Source organism: Sturnus vulgaris, chromosome 1 (assembly GCF_052056855.1).
Source record: "Sturnus vulgaris isolate bStuVul1 chromosome 1, bStuVul1.hap1, whole genome shotgun sequence".
In the NCBI taxonomy this organism is placed as follows: Eukaryota; Metazoa; Chordata; class Aves; order Passeriformes; family Sturnidae; genus Sturnus; species Sturnus vulgaris.
Window position 1 is genome coordinate 63,703,280 of NC_142243.1, and position 16,014 is coordinate 63,719,293.

The 16,014-nt window shown below is 43.4% G+C and overlaps 1 protein-coding gene across 1 annotated transcript in view; it reads right to left on the reverse strand.

Moving 5' to 3' along the window:
- Positions 1 to 16,014, reverse strand: part of KCNG2 (potassium voltage-gated channel modifier subfamily G member 2) — a 52,436-nt gene that overhangs the window by 7,112 nt on the left and 29,310 nt on the right. Inside the window, exon 2 of the mRNA XM_088168429.1 lies at positions 15,012 to 15,835. Within this exon, the coding sequence (XP_088024555.1) occupies positions 15,012 to 15,767 (756 nt within the window). The 5' untranslated portion in view covers positions 15,768 to 15,835. The remainder of the gene's footprint in view (positions 1 to 15,011; positions 15,836 to 16,014) is intronic.

Sequence of the window (16,014 nt, forward strand, 5' to 3'; positions counted from 1 at the left end):
TCAGCAGCTCCACAGCACTTTGAAGGAAGATATTTCAATGCTGCCCACTTTGACCCTATAGTGAGATTTCCCTTACTGTCAAATCTGTATGTTAAGTAAAAAAGAAACCCCAACATGAGAGGCATTGCATACAAAAGTACTTACATAAGCTTGAAAATCACGACGTTTCTGAAACGATATTTTTCTTCATGTCCACTTGCCCCTTGTTATTTGAGCCTTTGGGTCACATACTTCAAGTGTTTCTCTGTGCACATCAGATCAAACTCTTTTTTAACAACAGTGTGGAACTTGAAATCCTGACGCAACTGAGATCTCAGCATCAGAGATCTGTGTTAAGAGACCTGCAGACAAAGAGACCTGCAGCCCTGAAGCTGCTGCACAATCCCCAGTGCAGAGGCTTAGGGTGTTCCTCCTGGATTTGGGTGGGAGGCTGAGATGTTTCAGTGAACATCTGCAGGGTGACTCAGAGGACAGACACGCCTCCACTAACAATTATTCAGTAGCCCAACACTCGGAGCCTTTGCTGGGCTCTGGAGAGACCCAGCCCCTACTCCTGTGGGAGCAGGTGGAAGCTTGCATCTGGCTCTATCCCAGTGTGTGGGAACACCTGGAGCACTGGTGCTGGGTCATTTGTCCTCTCTTGCCGTCATAAAATGAGCAAGCCTTTCCTGAGAAAAATTCCAGCAAGAGAGCAACATTCCCAGAAACATTCCTCACCAACGAGACTCAAAGGTATTGCTCACGCTGGCACTTTCATCAGAAAGGCAATTTTCAGATGAAAAGTGATTTTCTGGTGAAAGCATCCAGGTAATTTTCACAGCAGGGATAAGTGCACGACTCCCTGCCATGTGACCCACCTTGGAAGGGCAGCATCCCACCCTGCCTGCCCTGGGCTCAGGCAGCTCCCCTTGCTCTGACCACCCACAGACTCGGTGATTGTAGCTCAGGGCTTCTGCCATTGACGCCAGGGTCAGGCTGAACTCGCAGTCAGCCTGCTCCGAATATTTCCCTCTGCCCCAGAACAAAGATGATTCAGATAACTGCACAGCCTGTCCTCAAAGCTGGCTGGCTATGAAGTTAAACTAACAGTTTCTGTTTTCAAAGTCACCAAAGGGCCATGAAAACGTCCTCTGCTTATTGCTATCCACACTTTGATCCCTAACTCGAGCTTAGTTCTTGTTTTATCTTCAGCCCAGCTGCCAGCAAAGGAAACCTATGCCTTCCGAGGGGAAGGAGGGTTGTTGCTACCTTTGTGCAACCCTGTTATGGACACAAGACAGCTCTTGTACAACTTGTCTTTGTTGAGGAGAAAGGGTAAGGAGGTGGGCAGCAGCTACACCTGCTTACCCCTCCGGATTTCCCTTGATCCTGAGACAGCACAGCTCCAAAATGCCACTTCTCAAAACCCCTCAGTCTGCCATTTTCACCCTGCCAGCGAAGCTGCAAATAAACATGGAATACCAATAGGAACAAGGGAGATGCCAAAAGACTATGGCAGCTGCTAGAAGGTAACTGCAGGGTGTGCTAAAATACCCAGCCAGAGTCTCATCAGCCTGTGGAATTGCATGCTGTGCTATTCACTCGCAGTCACGCAGCCAAGGGGTCACTGAGGCACCTGCATGTGCCTTTCATCTGTCTCCAATTGGTCCTCGGGCCAGTAGCTGTGAAGCCAGATGGCTGTGTTCATGGAAATCTCAGAACAGGGTCTGGGAGTGAATGGCAGGGAAGAGAAGACCACGTGAGGACTTCACCAATGACCACCTCTGCAGACTAAAGAGACAGGAGACATGGATGGCACTCCTGATCCAGGAGGCTGCACAGGGAACGAGCTGTGCTTCCTTGGGTTACTCTGCCCAATCCACAAGCAGCTGCTGCTTTGGGCCATCTCAGTCCCAAACTGTACAACCAAAATTAGACACTGCAAGCAGGCCTCGGGTTCCTAAGCCATCAATACTGAGCTTTGAGACCTGTTTAATTGACACCTTTTTCCCTGGAAATGCTAAAGATGTCTTAACAGCTGACTGCATGGATTTGGCATATACATCTGAATCGTGGAGAAAGACACAGGCACGAGAGATTCACTCACCTACCTACCAGGCAAGACTCACTGTGATCCTAAGGCTTCCTTCCATTTCCCTGCCTTCTTCACCTACTGCCCCTGACACATGCAGATATATTCTTTGTTCCACTATCCTGCCTCTTTTTCCCCCAGCAGAGTTGTTGAGAAGAACAGGAAGCAGGTAAGTAGTAATACAGATGCACAAAGTGCCCTCTCATTAATATCTTCTTCTGAACTAGTTCTCCTCATGCCTGAGCCTGTTTTTAGCACACACTTCTCCAAAACCAACAGTATTTGCTAGAGGGAAAGAAATGCTATCTGGCTCTACTTTATGGAAAGCAACCAAAACCTAAAATCAGCAAGAAGCAGGAAACACAGAAAGAATAAAACAGACCATGAAATATCTATGAAACAGAACACTATCAATTTTCAGATGCCTATCAGGAACAGCACAGCATCTCATCTAGAGAGGCTGGGGGAGGTGTCAAGACATCCAGTGTCTTAAAGCTCCTCAGACTCTGTGACTGTGGCTGGGAAAACAATGGCTTAAGGAAACCGTGTGAGCTCCACCAGCCTGCTGCTCTGATCTCCCACTCTGATCACCCCACACAGCAGGGGTGAGGGGCTATACCATAACATAAGGAGGAGCAATAGAGCCTGGGTATCATTTTCTGCAGAAAATGTGGTGCAGGAGTGGCTGGGAAGGGCAGCACCATCAGCTGAATAACTGCAGTAACAGCAGGGTAGGTAGGAGAGTAAAGGAAAGGGACCTCACATGTTCAGTCTGTACTGGCTACGTGCAAAGGGAACCCAGTGCTGGCCAGAGAAGAAATAGCTACACCAGCTTTCAGAACTTGGACTTTAGAAGACACACGAGGTTCCAAAAAAGACCCCCTGCAAGAACAGGGAAGACCAGAGATCTTTTAGATGAAGCTTCTCAGTTGGAGGGTTGGGGATGTGTTGTAGCTCCCATGAGAACAGGGGTCTGCACTCACCTCAGAGCACCCTTCCAGGTCCTACCTGTCCATAAGGTTTGGCTGGCAAAGGAAATGATCTCTTGGTGCTGCTGGAGTTGGCCCTTGGGGTCTGAGATCCCCACCTGGCTGGTCCACAGCTTTTGTCCATGCATGAGTGTAAGACATAAGCAGGCTGTTACTGATATTTAGAGAATTACAACCTATGTGTAGAAGAATAGATTTACTGCTGCTTGCTTGAACAAATATTCTAAATCAACCTGGGGTCTGCTTTGGCAATTTTACAACAATTCAGTGCCATTGGAAAACTGTCTGAAGGTGAATAGCTACACAGGAAGACACACTAGCGGGAGAACAAGGTATTGTATTTGAAAGTCCTCAGCTCCCATGGCATTCGAGGCAGGATTTCACAGACCACAGCCCATAGGGCTTGCTTGTCTCTGCCCTGCAGCTGACCCCTCTCTGGGGAACACCCGTGGGTGACACAGGGCTCCAGGTGTGCCCACGATTCCTGCACAGCCCGCTGTGCTTGGACCAGGCACAACCTGCCCAGCCTGGCCTCAGAGGGCAGCTCAGCACAGAGGATTTGTTTATCAGTCACTGCCACCGACAGAGGCAGGAAGGCAGGAAAAAGAAGGATGATTTCACCAAGCCAAGGTGTCCTTCAAAGAACAGTTTCAATTTAGAAACACCAATGTTCCTAGTATTTCTGACTAAAATTACCTTGAATTTTCTATTTCCAGATTTCCAGATTTCCAGAATGTTTTTCTTGGGTTTGACCCACTTTTTCATGGAAATTGAAAGTAAAAAATCCCCAGGAGAATAATAAAGCACTAGGAGTGTCCTTGCTGACAAGTGTTCCACTCTTCCCCTGGTTTTACATTAATAGAAATCTTCCTTCTCAGCCCCCTCTCTTTTCTAGCTCTGATAGAGGCATCAGAGCCTTGGAAGTTTACAATGCTTTTTTAAAAAAAATCCAGTATCTGTAAATCTAAGAAAATGCTTGATCCTGAGCTTTCATGTGAAGAGGCCCCAGTACACTGCAGCTTAGCAAATCTGATTTCTGAAGAACTGTATTTTCTATCCTGAAAACAAGACAGACTCAGTTGGCACTCGGAAAAGCTTGAGCAATGGAACTTGGCACTTGCAGCACACCTGCTCCTCACAGACAGGGCAGGATTGCAGAAATAAAGATGAAGGCTATCTCCCTTAAACCAAACCAGCATAAAACTGCAGAATCAGAGCAGGGCTGAGTTCCTGCCAAGGGCACTTGGGTGCAGTTTGAACAGTTTCCCCAGGGAATGGGAACATCTGCACACCCCTCCAAAAGAACCAGCCCAAGGGAGACAGGGCCGTGTGACAAAGAAGGAGCATTCCCAATGCTTTCACACCTACCTAATACCTGGGAAAATATGATGTGGTGGTACCTGGCTGTGCTCACAGATACCCACAGGTATCCACTACCTAGAACTGTGGTCTTCCTAAACCCAGCATCCTCTTCCCATCTTCTTCTCCTCAAGCTTGTCCCACACTATAAAAGAACCTCAGTCTTGTCCTCCCTCTCTCTCTCACTTATTAATTATGTATGTTAAAAGATCAACTGATTCTTAATAGCATTTTAAAGTGTATTTTCCCTCTTATTTACCCCAGTTTCTCCCTTCTTTCAATCATTTTTTGAAGCTCTTCTCCTCCTGCCTCCCACTCACTGCTGGCTCTGTTTTAGTGACCCATATTAATTTTACTGGCTCCTGCAACCCTGTAACCTGCTGTAAGATCAGGGGGTGTCTCTTTCTTCCCTTGGAGGAAAGGAGGACAGAATCAAGCTTACTGTTTTCCTTTGACTTTTTTTCCAAACCTGCATCTCTCCCCCCTCCCTTTATCCTCTTATCTGAGAGCAAAGGAAGGATTTGCGTGTGCTGCCTGTGGGAAGATTTGCCTTCCTGCTGGTAGCAGCTCAGGCACAGCTGGCAGTGAGCTCCTGCAGTGCCCTTGCACTGAAATGCTCTCAGCTGGGATGGGCTTTTCGAGTGGATGTGACCACAGAGAAACCACACACGCTTTCATATTCTCTCTTTCTGCTTAAGGCAGCAGTAAAAACAGAATTTTCTGTGACAGCAGTGCAGCATACAAGAGTTTACCTTAAAACATTTCTACTGTCTATGAAGGCAACGAGCTGCAGACTGGGGGAAAATCTCTGCAGTGTCTGCTCACAGACAGTCAGAGCAGGAACTTTTCGGGAGAGTGCTGCAATTTCTCTCGCCATCACCTCTACCCAGTTACCAGGTGCCAGCTTCCCAGCACAGCTCAGGATGCACTGGATGGCTGGGACCTTCACACTATTCTCTGTATTTCCTGTTTGAATCCAGGCTCAGGAAATGAGGCGGGGCAGAGGCAAAGGGATTGTTATGGAAGGGTGAGTGAATGGCCAGAGGGGTGGGCTGGCACATGTCCTGGTGAACAGCCTGTTTGGGCTGTGGCTAAGCCCCACCAGTACATGTCCCTGCCTCTGTGGCACCCCTTACAAACAGAGTCAGTGCTGGACAAGACATCTGGGTTTGGATGCTGCTTCGTGGGACCACACTCATGTCAGAGAGCTTCCAGGCTTCTGAGCTTTTTCTGGCTGCCCTTGCCTTTAATCACAATTATGAACTGTCACTGCTCATTTCATCCTACTGATGCCTTCAGGTCTGAATATTCACGAGGGCCAAGGAGGTCCCAGACAGTGAGAAGATGTACAGCATCCTTGCTGGCACCTCCTGCACCAGCAGGCCAGGGACAGGATAGCAATGGAAGGGCAGAAGAGGCTCCTGAGCTGATCCCCTGTGGAGCAGAGGATCTTGCCAAGTGGCTCATGAATCATATGCATGGCTTCAGCTGAGCTGAGTTGTAATATTTAGGACTGACAGATTGTACTTAAAAGCTCTGTAAGATGCATGCAGGCATGGTTTCCATTGTTAATTACCCACACTGTAGCACACTTTAATTCAGAGCATGAATTTGTCCAGCCACAGCTTTCAGTTATTTCAGTTCACTGCTGCCCACAGACATTCTCCTATTTTGATTCCCACTGCATTAAAGGCACTTCTAGTGTCTCAGTATAAAGTAGAACTTTCAGACTTTAAACCATTTTTAAAACTTTTTTCAATTTGCCTGCCAAATGGATATCAATCTGGACACAGCATCTCAAGCCTTACCTGATGTCTTATGCTGATTTTCTGCTATTATGAGATCTAAGGGAATTTTTTTAAGCAATAAGGAAGCTAATTTTTGAAAATCGCTTTTTATTAAGGAAGAATGTTGTGCGACACTAATTCAAATGTCTTACCTACATCAGAAGTTACTTTCTTCTGAAAACTTTATAACCCCAAAAATTATATTTAATTTGATTAATGAGTAGTGTTCTACACAGACTACATAAAAATGTGACTGATTGTACTCAATACCATGTTTTTGATGTTTTTACTTGGAACTAATATTATGCTTACTGTTAGAAAACCTAACAGCTTTATAGTTTTCTCCTGGTCCTTTCTCAAAACTTTATTTAAAAACTTTTGCAAAAAAATCTTATAACCATTTTTTTCCATCTGTATTCCACTCAATTTGTCTTGACTATAAATGTCTCCATGGACACTGCAAAAAACTCCAGTTTAAAAAACTTTTATGTTTCATCTCCATTGCCCCACTCTAGGCAATGAAAATGCAAGCATTTATAATGTTGAATAATTTAATGCAATTCTTCTAAGTGCCGTACACATGAATCAGCTCATTACCTCAGCCTAGCTATATGAGGTGTAGCCAAATGTAAATCTGCCTGCTTTCTTTCATTCCAAACCTCCAGAACTGATAGCAATGTATCCTGGAGCTCTGAAATGAAATTTCCAGATTATATTTTCATTTCAAATAAACGAAGGAGTTTTCTCTTTCAGAACACTGGGACAGTACTCAATAAGCTCACAGCATCCAAGCTCTCTTGCAAAAGGCAGTGGAGCAATCTAAGGAATACAGGAGCTGTGCTGTACCCCCAGGATATTAGGCTGTGATGAGTAGCTGTAGTAATTTCACAAACATGTCTAAAGGCCAAGCAACTATTATTGTGAGATTGCTTCAGAGACTCCCTGGATGATTTACCTGGAAGTTTGGAGAATAAGCCCACTGTGAGGGATAGATCCTTATGGTGGTGGAACCAGAGAGATATTAAAAGAAATTAAACGTGGAGCATATTTTGCTGGGTGAGCCACAGTGCATCAAATATAAACCAGTTAACAATGTGACAAAGTTACCAGTGCTTTTTTGAAATAGTTTTAGCTGTTTAATTATTTATCACTAATGTTACATTGCAGCATATTTATATAATATTTAAAAGAAGACCTAAGTTTGCTATTTATTCATGAGACGATATCCTGCAGACAGAAGGAGTTCGTTGGCACAGAATAAAGTTATTAACAAGTCAAAAGTAATTTTATCTTAGTCAACTCTTGCCTTGTTCCTAAGCAGTGCAGAGAAACACTCTCCATTTTTATACTTGTAAGCCTGAAACACTGCAGAAAATCTCAGGTGGCACCCAAAGTCTATACTGTAACCTACTGTCCTCAAAATCTTCCAGGCCAGCTCCTTGACCTGTAAGTATTTCTCTCTTTTCTTGGAAAATGCAACCCAACAGCAGGCACTGCAGTGAGATTCATGGATGGATCTCCAGGCATGGAGAGCTCAGGTGGTGACTTCACTGAGGGGGGAATTTTGAGCAGAAGGTCTGCAGAAGATTCACTAAGGGACTCTATGTAAACCTGTCACACAGTGCTGTGACCTCACCCCCAATCTAAGGGAAATTCTTAGAGGAAGAAATACAACATTCCTCCTAACCCTCCTGAGAGAACAGAGGATGATTTTCTTACTGGGACCATGGTTCCTCTATCTGCTCCTGAAGCAGCTGCCATGATGGAACAACCAGGTACATCTGCTAAAGTTTAGAGAGCTTCAATGAAGCAGGAAGGCTGGATTTTTGTTTGGATTTTTTTTTTCCCAGGTGTGGGACAACTGCAGAAAGCAATTCCCCCCCCCCCCCCCCCCCCCAAGAAGAGCAAGCAAGCCAAGGAGAAGAATCTCTCCAAATATAGTCATGACTAAATACAGCCAGTTGTTATCCAGCACTCTGTCCACACAACCAATAGCAAGAACAACCAATCATTCCTTCAAACATTTTCTATTCATTAGGACAGATGAAGGCAGCCTTGTAAAGGGGAAGGACTGTCTCATAAAAGAGCTGGAAAAGCTGGCACATGGTGTGCTGTATGACCAGGGGTTTTGCAGGCAGCAGGGATCCTGGGCAGAGCTGGCAGAGCTGGTGCAGAGGGCAGTGAGCTGTGCAGCAGAGATGCTGAGGACTCCTGTATCCAATGTGTCTCCTCAGTGTGTGAATACAGCAATCCTGAACTTGGCCAAATAAACTGATACTGAGATATGCTCCATACAACAGCTGGATTTGGACAAGCAGGAAAGGAGGGATTTGGATTCAGATCCACAAAGCAAAAACAAATAAACGTATTCTTTTATATTAGGGAGTGTATCATTCAGATACTCAGAGACAGTTCCCAGGAAAATGATCAAAGGACATGGTCACCACTTCTTGATATTTGCAAAGGACATTTTGCCATTGGTCTCACACTTACAAATTCCATGGGAGCCAGGTAAAAGATGCACACCATCAAAAAGCCCCACAGAACTTGACACCTAAGGTTTAGATGGAGCACTGCAGAGGTTCTCAGCTCTGTGATTTTAATGCTGTCTGCATGTCACACAGAAGCAATGTCACTTACTAAAACCAAACCTCATCACTTCCCACTGCTTTCAGACAGTCTTGAGCTGTCTGAAAGACAACTTGCCTAGCAAATGTCTCTGACCATCAGGGAGGAGTTGGGAGACTGCACTAGGATGACTCAGACTTGAGAGCTTTGCAGTTACTCCTCACTTTGGATTCAGCATGAACTAAGTTGGTCTCACTTGCAAAAAGAATTTCCTTGCCTAGAAACACATCTTGCAGGTGAGGCAGGAGGAAGGTACCCAGTACTTGAACAGCAGAGAGATGTAGTTTTATTTCTGTTATTATGATGGCCATAGACATTGTGTGTTTAAGATATTCTGTTCCACAGCATTCCCAATCTAAAGGCAGGACTACACAGGACAGGTGACAGAACTACATGAGGCCAATTGAGGACTTCAACAAAAAAGCAACTTTTGCTTATTGCTGATAACTGAAACTATGAGTGAAGGGTGCTCTCAAAGCTTGTGTTTTAGTGTGTGCTACTATTTTGACTTAAGTACTATCTGAGGAGAAAACCTACTTTGGCTTATGAAAGGAAAAAAAACAAGAAATGCCTTATTTTTAGTTAAAATAGAGTTCTGCAGTGCTCTGAGTCCTATGTCCTTTAAGCAAGGACATGTGAATATTAAACTGAATATGAATCTCATGTGCCTACAGGAACTTCCTTATGCACGATGGAGAAAATGCAGGTGACCATTGCTACTGAGTCATTTGGTCTTTCCCTGGCCTCCAGCCAGCTGTGGCCTGAGGAGTCTGGAGCAGACACAAAATGCAAATTAGCAATATAGAGTACAAGTACAGTAGATCAGTTTAGACGCCAAAAGTGGTGATACTGTTACAGCTTATGATTTTTGCATTTCAACAGCAGAGCTGAGAGTGGTATAACAAATTCTCAGATGATCCCCAGGGAAATTAGTTAGTCCAATTCCCCAAGATTCTTTTTATAAAAAGTTACCCTTGGTGCCTATACACTATAAATAGTTATCTGTAACACCAGCAGGGAGATATTTTTTTAAGACATGTTTTTTGTTGACTGTGCTGCAATTTCTAGAACAGTTTATTCTACAATGAAAGCAAAAGCACAACCTGCAATTTTATTAATACCTTCATTCATGAAAACAAACCATCTATGCATCACATGTGGCTCTAAGTTAAAATTAAGGTCTCAGTATCACATGCAGAACAACAACTGAACAGTCAGGAAAGAGATAAAGTCATAAAAATGAGCTCTCCAGTAATTCCAGAGTCTCAAGCAGAGTGCCATCTTAGGACAGCAAGCACCACTGGACCTTGTCCAGCCTGTCTGTGTCTCTCTTGCACTGGAGGAGCCCAGCCCTGGACAGCTGGACAAGTCAACCTCACTGTCTGCTCATCCAGCCTCCTACAGAACAGTTTGTCTATGAAAAGCTATTGAGAATCGTTATACAAGACTCTCTAAACCTTGTCTGAGATTACTTTTGTGTGTACCTTTGTGAAATGAAACCATTAGCCACAAGATTGTTTAAAATGCACATTCACAATTTACCTATTCCCCATCCTCAGCATTATGGAAGTTGAAGCACAGTGTGTAAATTGAGCTTAGAAGGTTAAATAGTTTTTGGTTTTTTACGAGCTATTATTAACTTCATTATTTATAAGTCTCTTTGTTGTAATGTACTTCAGCTGAAGGTTATTGAACTGTAACTTCCTATCACAGCATCTTTAATTAGGCTGGCTTTTCCCAACACGTTATGAAGCACGGTGAAGAATGAACTCTCTGATCTGCTTCTCCTGTTTTGCACTGTGCTGCTACAAATGACTGAGCTCAGGGGTCTCAGGCTATAAATGCTTTTTTGAATCAGGACAGGATGTTTGGTATTATTCTCTAAGTTCCACTTTTTCTTCTGTGACGACAAAGGCTGCTCTCTAACAGAAGAGAGAAGATTCATCCTCAGATAGAAATGGTTGACATTTCTGTTTCCACCAAGAAAAAAATGAAGAGTCTAGTATGATGACCATCTGGCTTTCAGCTGAATCTCTCTCAATGTTTTTTGGTTGTTTAGCTCTTAGTTTGTGTTTAGAGCTTTTGCTGTAATGTATCCCCGAGTGGTTTAAGACTTCTCTGATGCATTAGCTGCTTTCTTTGAGTCACTCAATGCCTGCCATTTGTTTAGAGAGGTGAGAAGTCCACTTAAAGGTAGCATATGCCTAAAATGCCTTGAGGATACTCTGCCTCTGGCTATTTTTATGTCTTTGAGATGACTTTGTGGTGGTCTTGAAAGAGCCTGATGCCTGAGGGCTTCTGCTATGATTTGTCTCAGCAGATTTTGCCTTTAGAGGAGACTTTTCACCATTAAATCGAAATCTTGCATTGAAATCTCCCATTCTGGAAATTTCGAAATAAAAAGTTTGTCAATCTTGTTGCTTCACATGGAAGAACCTGACTGCCTTCACATGTTTGTTCACATACTTGAAGTATCTCTTTCCTGAAATTTCTAGGAGCTATTATACACATTACTGGATTGGTGGATTTTATTTAATTTAATCAGTCAATAAAAGCTAAACGAGAAAAAAAAAAAGACTAAATATATATCCTTCTTTGTTAAGTGAAAAGTAGTTCAGGATCTGATCCTGTTAACTCTACTAACAATTGTGCAGCATCTGAAATACACGATATTACTTCCAAAAAAGACTAACACTCAAGGTGAATCAAGGTGACCTTTAGTAAGAACAAGTATCTACAGCAGAGGGGAGCATGAACCTTCCCACTCTTGTTAAACCACCAGGGATTGCCACTGTCATCCAGAACACCTGGAGCAGCTAATAAAGTTAACAAAATGTATGATTGAGTCTTCTGCTCTATTATAAAAGAGATAGGCAGGCACCTAAAATAATCTCCTCACCCACCTGACAATTACTTCTAACTTACTTACTTTAACTTACATCTTGTGTGAGGTCATTTACACCTCTGCAGGACATCACTGGGTGTAACAGCTGGTCCATTCAGATGGCATTAAAGGATCAGAGTATGGAAAATTGCTCCCCAGCATGGTTTCTTTTTTTTTCATTATTGGCTTCTCTGTCTTTCCCTGAAGCAATACCAGGACAGATAGATGGCACATAGAGCTTTTGTTTTCTGCAGTAATGCCAGCTCAAGGAAAAGGCCACCGTTTGTTAGCCAGAGCACCTATGACAGCCCTCACACAGAACCATAACAACAGCAATGCCAAAACCAGAAAGCCTGGAAAATGTGCACACTGAGTATGGTGTGCCCTTGAAATAGCATTTACTATTTATTTGTTCCTTAGTCAGGAGGGATGCACATCCTTTTTCTGCTTGTTAGGAGACTGCAAAGCCAGACCAAAAAGCTATCCCTGGGCACAAATTTTAATCTAGATGCTGGGGATACAGCTCAGGATGATTACCACGAATTTGAATTCACATGTGCTCTCTTGTGTCCACACCTGTTACTCACAGAGGTGCCTTGGCTTGCTAAGCCACACAGGGAGTACACCCAGGGAGTCTGCAGCCACGGTCCCAGACTCCACAAGTGATTCCAAGTGGGCAGATGCCTATTCCTTGCCTTCCAGAAGTGATCCTTCACCAGCCCCGTGTGCAAGAGATCCACCTTTGTATCAAACAAAATAACCACTTCCAGTCTGTCCAGAGACCTTCCCTGTGCAAAGTGCAGAACGAACATTATTTGCAGGAGCTCTGTGCTTTTAGAATTTAAGTGCACAGAAGAATGTTGGCTAATTTATTCTGAGCTTCTCAGTATTGCAAGAATTTCACCTTTGTAACTTGGTCTGCAATTGATGCTTTTCTTTTGACTGAAGTTGAGTCTGTTTAGCTGAGCACTAAACAAAAGGGTTCTGAGCTTTTAAGTGAAAATGTCTAGAAGTACAAAATCCACTCATTCTCTTCCTAGTCTGTCCCAGTAATGAATCACCTTGGTATTAAATAGTGGCATATAGTTTCCTATATAAATTTATAAGGATTCAGCTTTTATCCATACATCATCCCTCTGCTTAATTTAAAGGTCTTTTAGATGATATAGTTCTTCTCCCCTCATAAAAAATCCACTTATGTGCCTAATCCACTCATCTTCCAATAATTTAAGTCAACTGAAATGTTCAAGTTTCTTATTGTATGGCATTTTCTCCAGGTGTCTAAGATTTACAGTTTTTTAGCCCTCTTCCAATTTTTCAAAACACCATAAAAAATATGAATGTGAGAACTGACTGCAATATTCTAGTGTCAGTCTCGTCAATGCTGCATAGAGGCACAAAAAATCTAGTTTCTTATAAATACTCCCCAGCTTAGGTATTAAAGGATGGCATTAACCCTTCTGACTTTATGCTGCAATAGGAATTTATGATAGCTTGTACCCTAAATATTATTTAGAGCCTCATTTTGGGAACCAGAGTTCCTGCTTTTACACAAACAAGCCTGCATTCATCTTTATTGCAAAATTTTGCATTTAATTATGAAAATGTGCTTCTTCTAATGGTTCCAGCTTACCAAGAAATCCAGGCTTCTCTCATATGCTTGCTCTATCCTCATTATTATCCTGCTCCACCCAAAAAATATTAGCCTAATATTATGAGTCTCTATTTATGTTCAGACCATTAGTAAAAACATAAGGTTCCTAACCTCTTCTAATTCTTAAAGCAATTGTTCAACTCTCACTTAAACCTGTGAACAATTAAACACTAAATATATCTCAGTTTTCGACAGTAAAATATCTCTTGTGCTTAGGATTCAGGATTCTGGAGCCCTGATGGTTAATTACAGTAAAAGGCATGTGTTTTGGAAATGATATCTTAAAAAACATTATTCGGACAACATAGTGTTAACTGGTACCCAGTACCACCATCCTCAAATTTTAAATCAGAAAAAGCCCTTAAAATAAAGATCTGATAACAGATCATGTATCTGTCAACATACCAAATGTTTTATCTTTTTCCCTGGCTGCTCCTGAATGAGTCTGATTCCAAATCAAACTACTCAGCTGAGATGCAACATGGGCAGACCTGGCAAACAAAAAAGGGTTTAACTGTACACAGGGTGCTTAGTCAGATGCTGGGGTCTCTCTGGAGCAGCTGGATCCATTTTCCATCAGTGTGCATTTCACTTTCAGGGTGACATAACAACAAACGCCTGTGGTCTGGGGATGATCACCCTGTTGTCTGCTCCTGGCAGTGGGGCACAAACCATCCACCCCTGGGTGACAGCACATGGGAAGAGCTGCTTCCAGGAGGGCCCAGCCTTCAGCTGAGAGGCAGCACCTCATGGGCTGCAGTACTGTCTTAGTAGCTGAAGTTCACAATCACATTTGATGACCACGGGGCTGGGAAATAAGCCCAAACATTTAGTGTCAAGCTTGGACTCGGGTAAAACTAGAGAAGGCATGAATTCTTCAAAATGTCCCCAGCCCCAACTGCTCAGGTTGCATTTCAGCATGTATGTGAAGAAAATGTGAATGTCCTCCTCTACCATTTTTCGGATGAGCTCTCACTGGCCTACATACAATTAATCCTAGGGAAGTGAACTGCTTGCACAAAAAAAAGGACTAAACCCTTAGGAAATTTGATGAACTAAAGAATAAACAAAATATCTGTAAGATTTGATTTTCAAGGGCATGAATCATCCACAGCTTACACTTGAGAATACTAAGCAGGTCTGAAAATTGGGACAATTGCTCTGTTTCTGTTGTTAAGTTGCTGCCTCAGCTTCCCTGGCCTTTACATCACCCTGTATCATCAAAATACTTTAGATGTGGTTTTTACACTGGCACACTGAGAGTTCATTCAAATTGTTAAAGTACCTTTAGGGAAAATTGATCTCTTAGCTTTAAACCTAACCTCAAAACATTAAATCACAAGAGAGGCTGGGTTTTATCTCCAGAGTAGCTAGTTTGTCATCTGGTTAGACATGTCAGAAAACAAATCTGGTGGGTAAGGCAATCTGCTGGTGTGAACTGGCTAAGCTGGGCTGGCAGGGCAGAGTTTGACCCAATCTTGCCTCAGTTTTAGGTGACATAATGCTTTCTGTGCTCTACCCAGCCAGCCCTCCACATCACTTATACTGAACACAATCACTGGAGTGATTTTGCCTGTCACCTTTCCTGAGGAGACAACAATGCAAAACACGCTCTATCCCAAAGAAAAGCTGCACTTACCCGATCCTCTTCTTCTCTGACATCTGGCATGGTGCTGATGCAGAGGCTGACAGCAGTGATGGCAACAAAAGAGATTGAAATACAAGCAAAGATCTTTCCTGGGATCCCTGAGTGGGGGTTCTCCACCATATCCCTGAGCTTTCGCATGCACAGACTCAGTCGGCTGCTGTCCTGGAAGGCACATTGCGTGGCTTCATTAAAAACCATCTCCCTTTCAAACAGCCTGGCCTCAGCTGCCTCTTCCTCTTTCTGTCGCAGTCTCTTTTTACAGCACCACTCCAGGTGGTCCTCTTCTATCCCCCAGTACACAAGCTCCTCCTGGAACGAAAGAGCACACATCTCCCTGAGAAGCCTCAGCTTCCCAGCCGTCAGGAATGTCATGATCGTTCTGAAGGCACTAGGATTACGGTCAAAAAAAAATTCATTGCAGCTAACATCGTAATCATCGCAGATGTCCATGATCTCATCGTAATTGTTGCAAGATTTTAGCTTCCCAAGCCTGGTCAAGGGGCAGTTCTCCAAGGTGGTCCAGGGAATTTTGTACTTAATACCACCTACGTTGATGATCACAAACCTGGACCGGTCATCCAAGCGGGCTAAGCAGCACAGGTCCTCTCCAGGATGCAGAAGTTTGGCCTTTTTGTAGAAGAATCCTTTCTTGGTTTGCACTTCACACAGGTTTTCCAAGTTGTTGAAGGAGCGGGAGCTGAACTCAGGATCTGCATTCCCAGTGAGCAGTGCCATTTCGTGGTACATCTGTTGAGTCCATAGGGAAGTTGAGGCTACTCAAACAAAAGCATCTGCAGCTTGACCAGAAAGTCGATCTGTAAAAGAGAATTTTAAAATTACAAGAGAAGTGGGGCACTCTTAAATCCTTAAATCCACTCTTAAATCCTACCCTCTCCCTCCTAAGAAACTCTTCTCTATGGCATTCCTTTCCCCTCCATTACTTTAGGACTATCTTTGCTTGATAATCACCTGGGGAGAGAACTCATGCTACAAT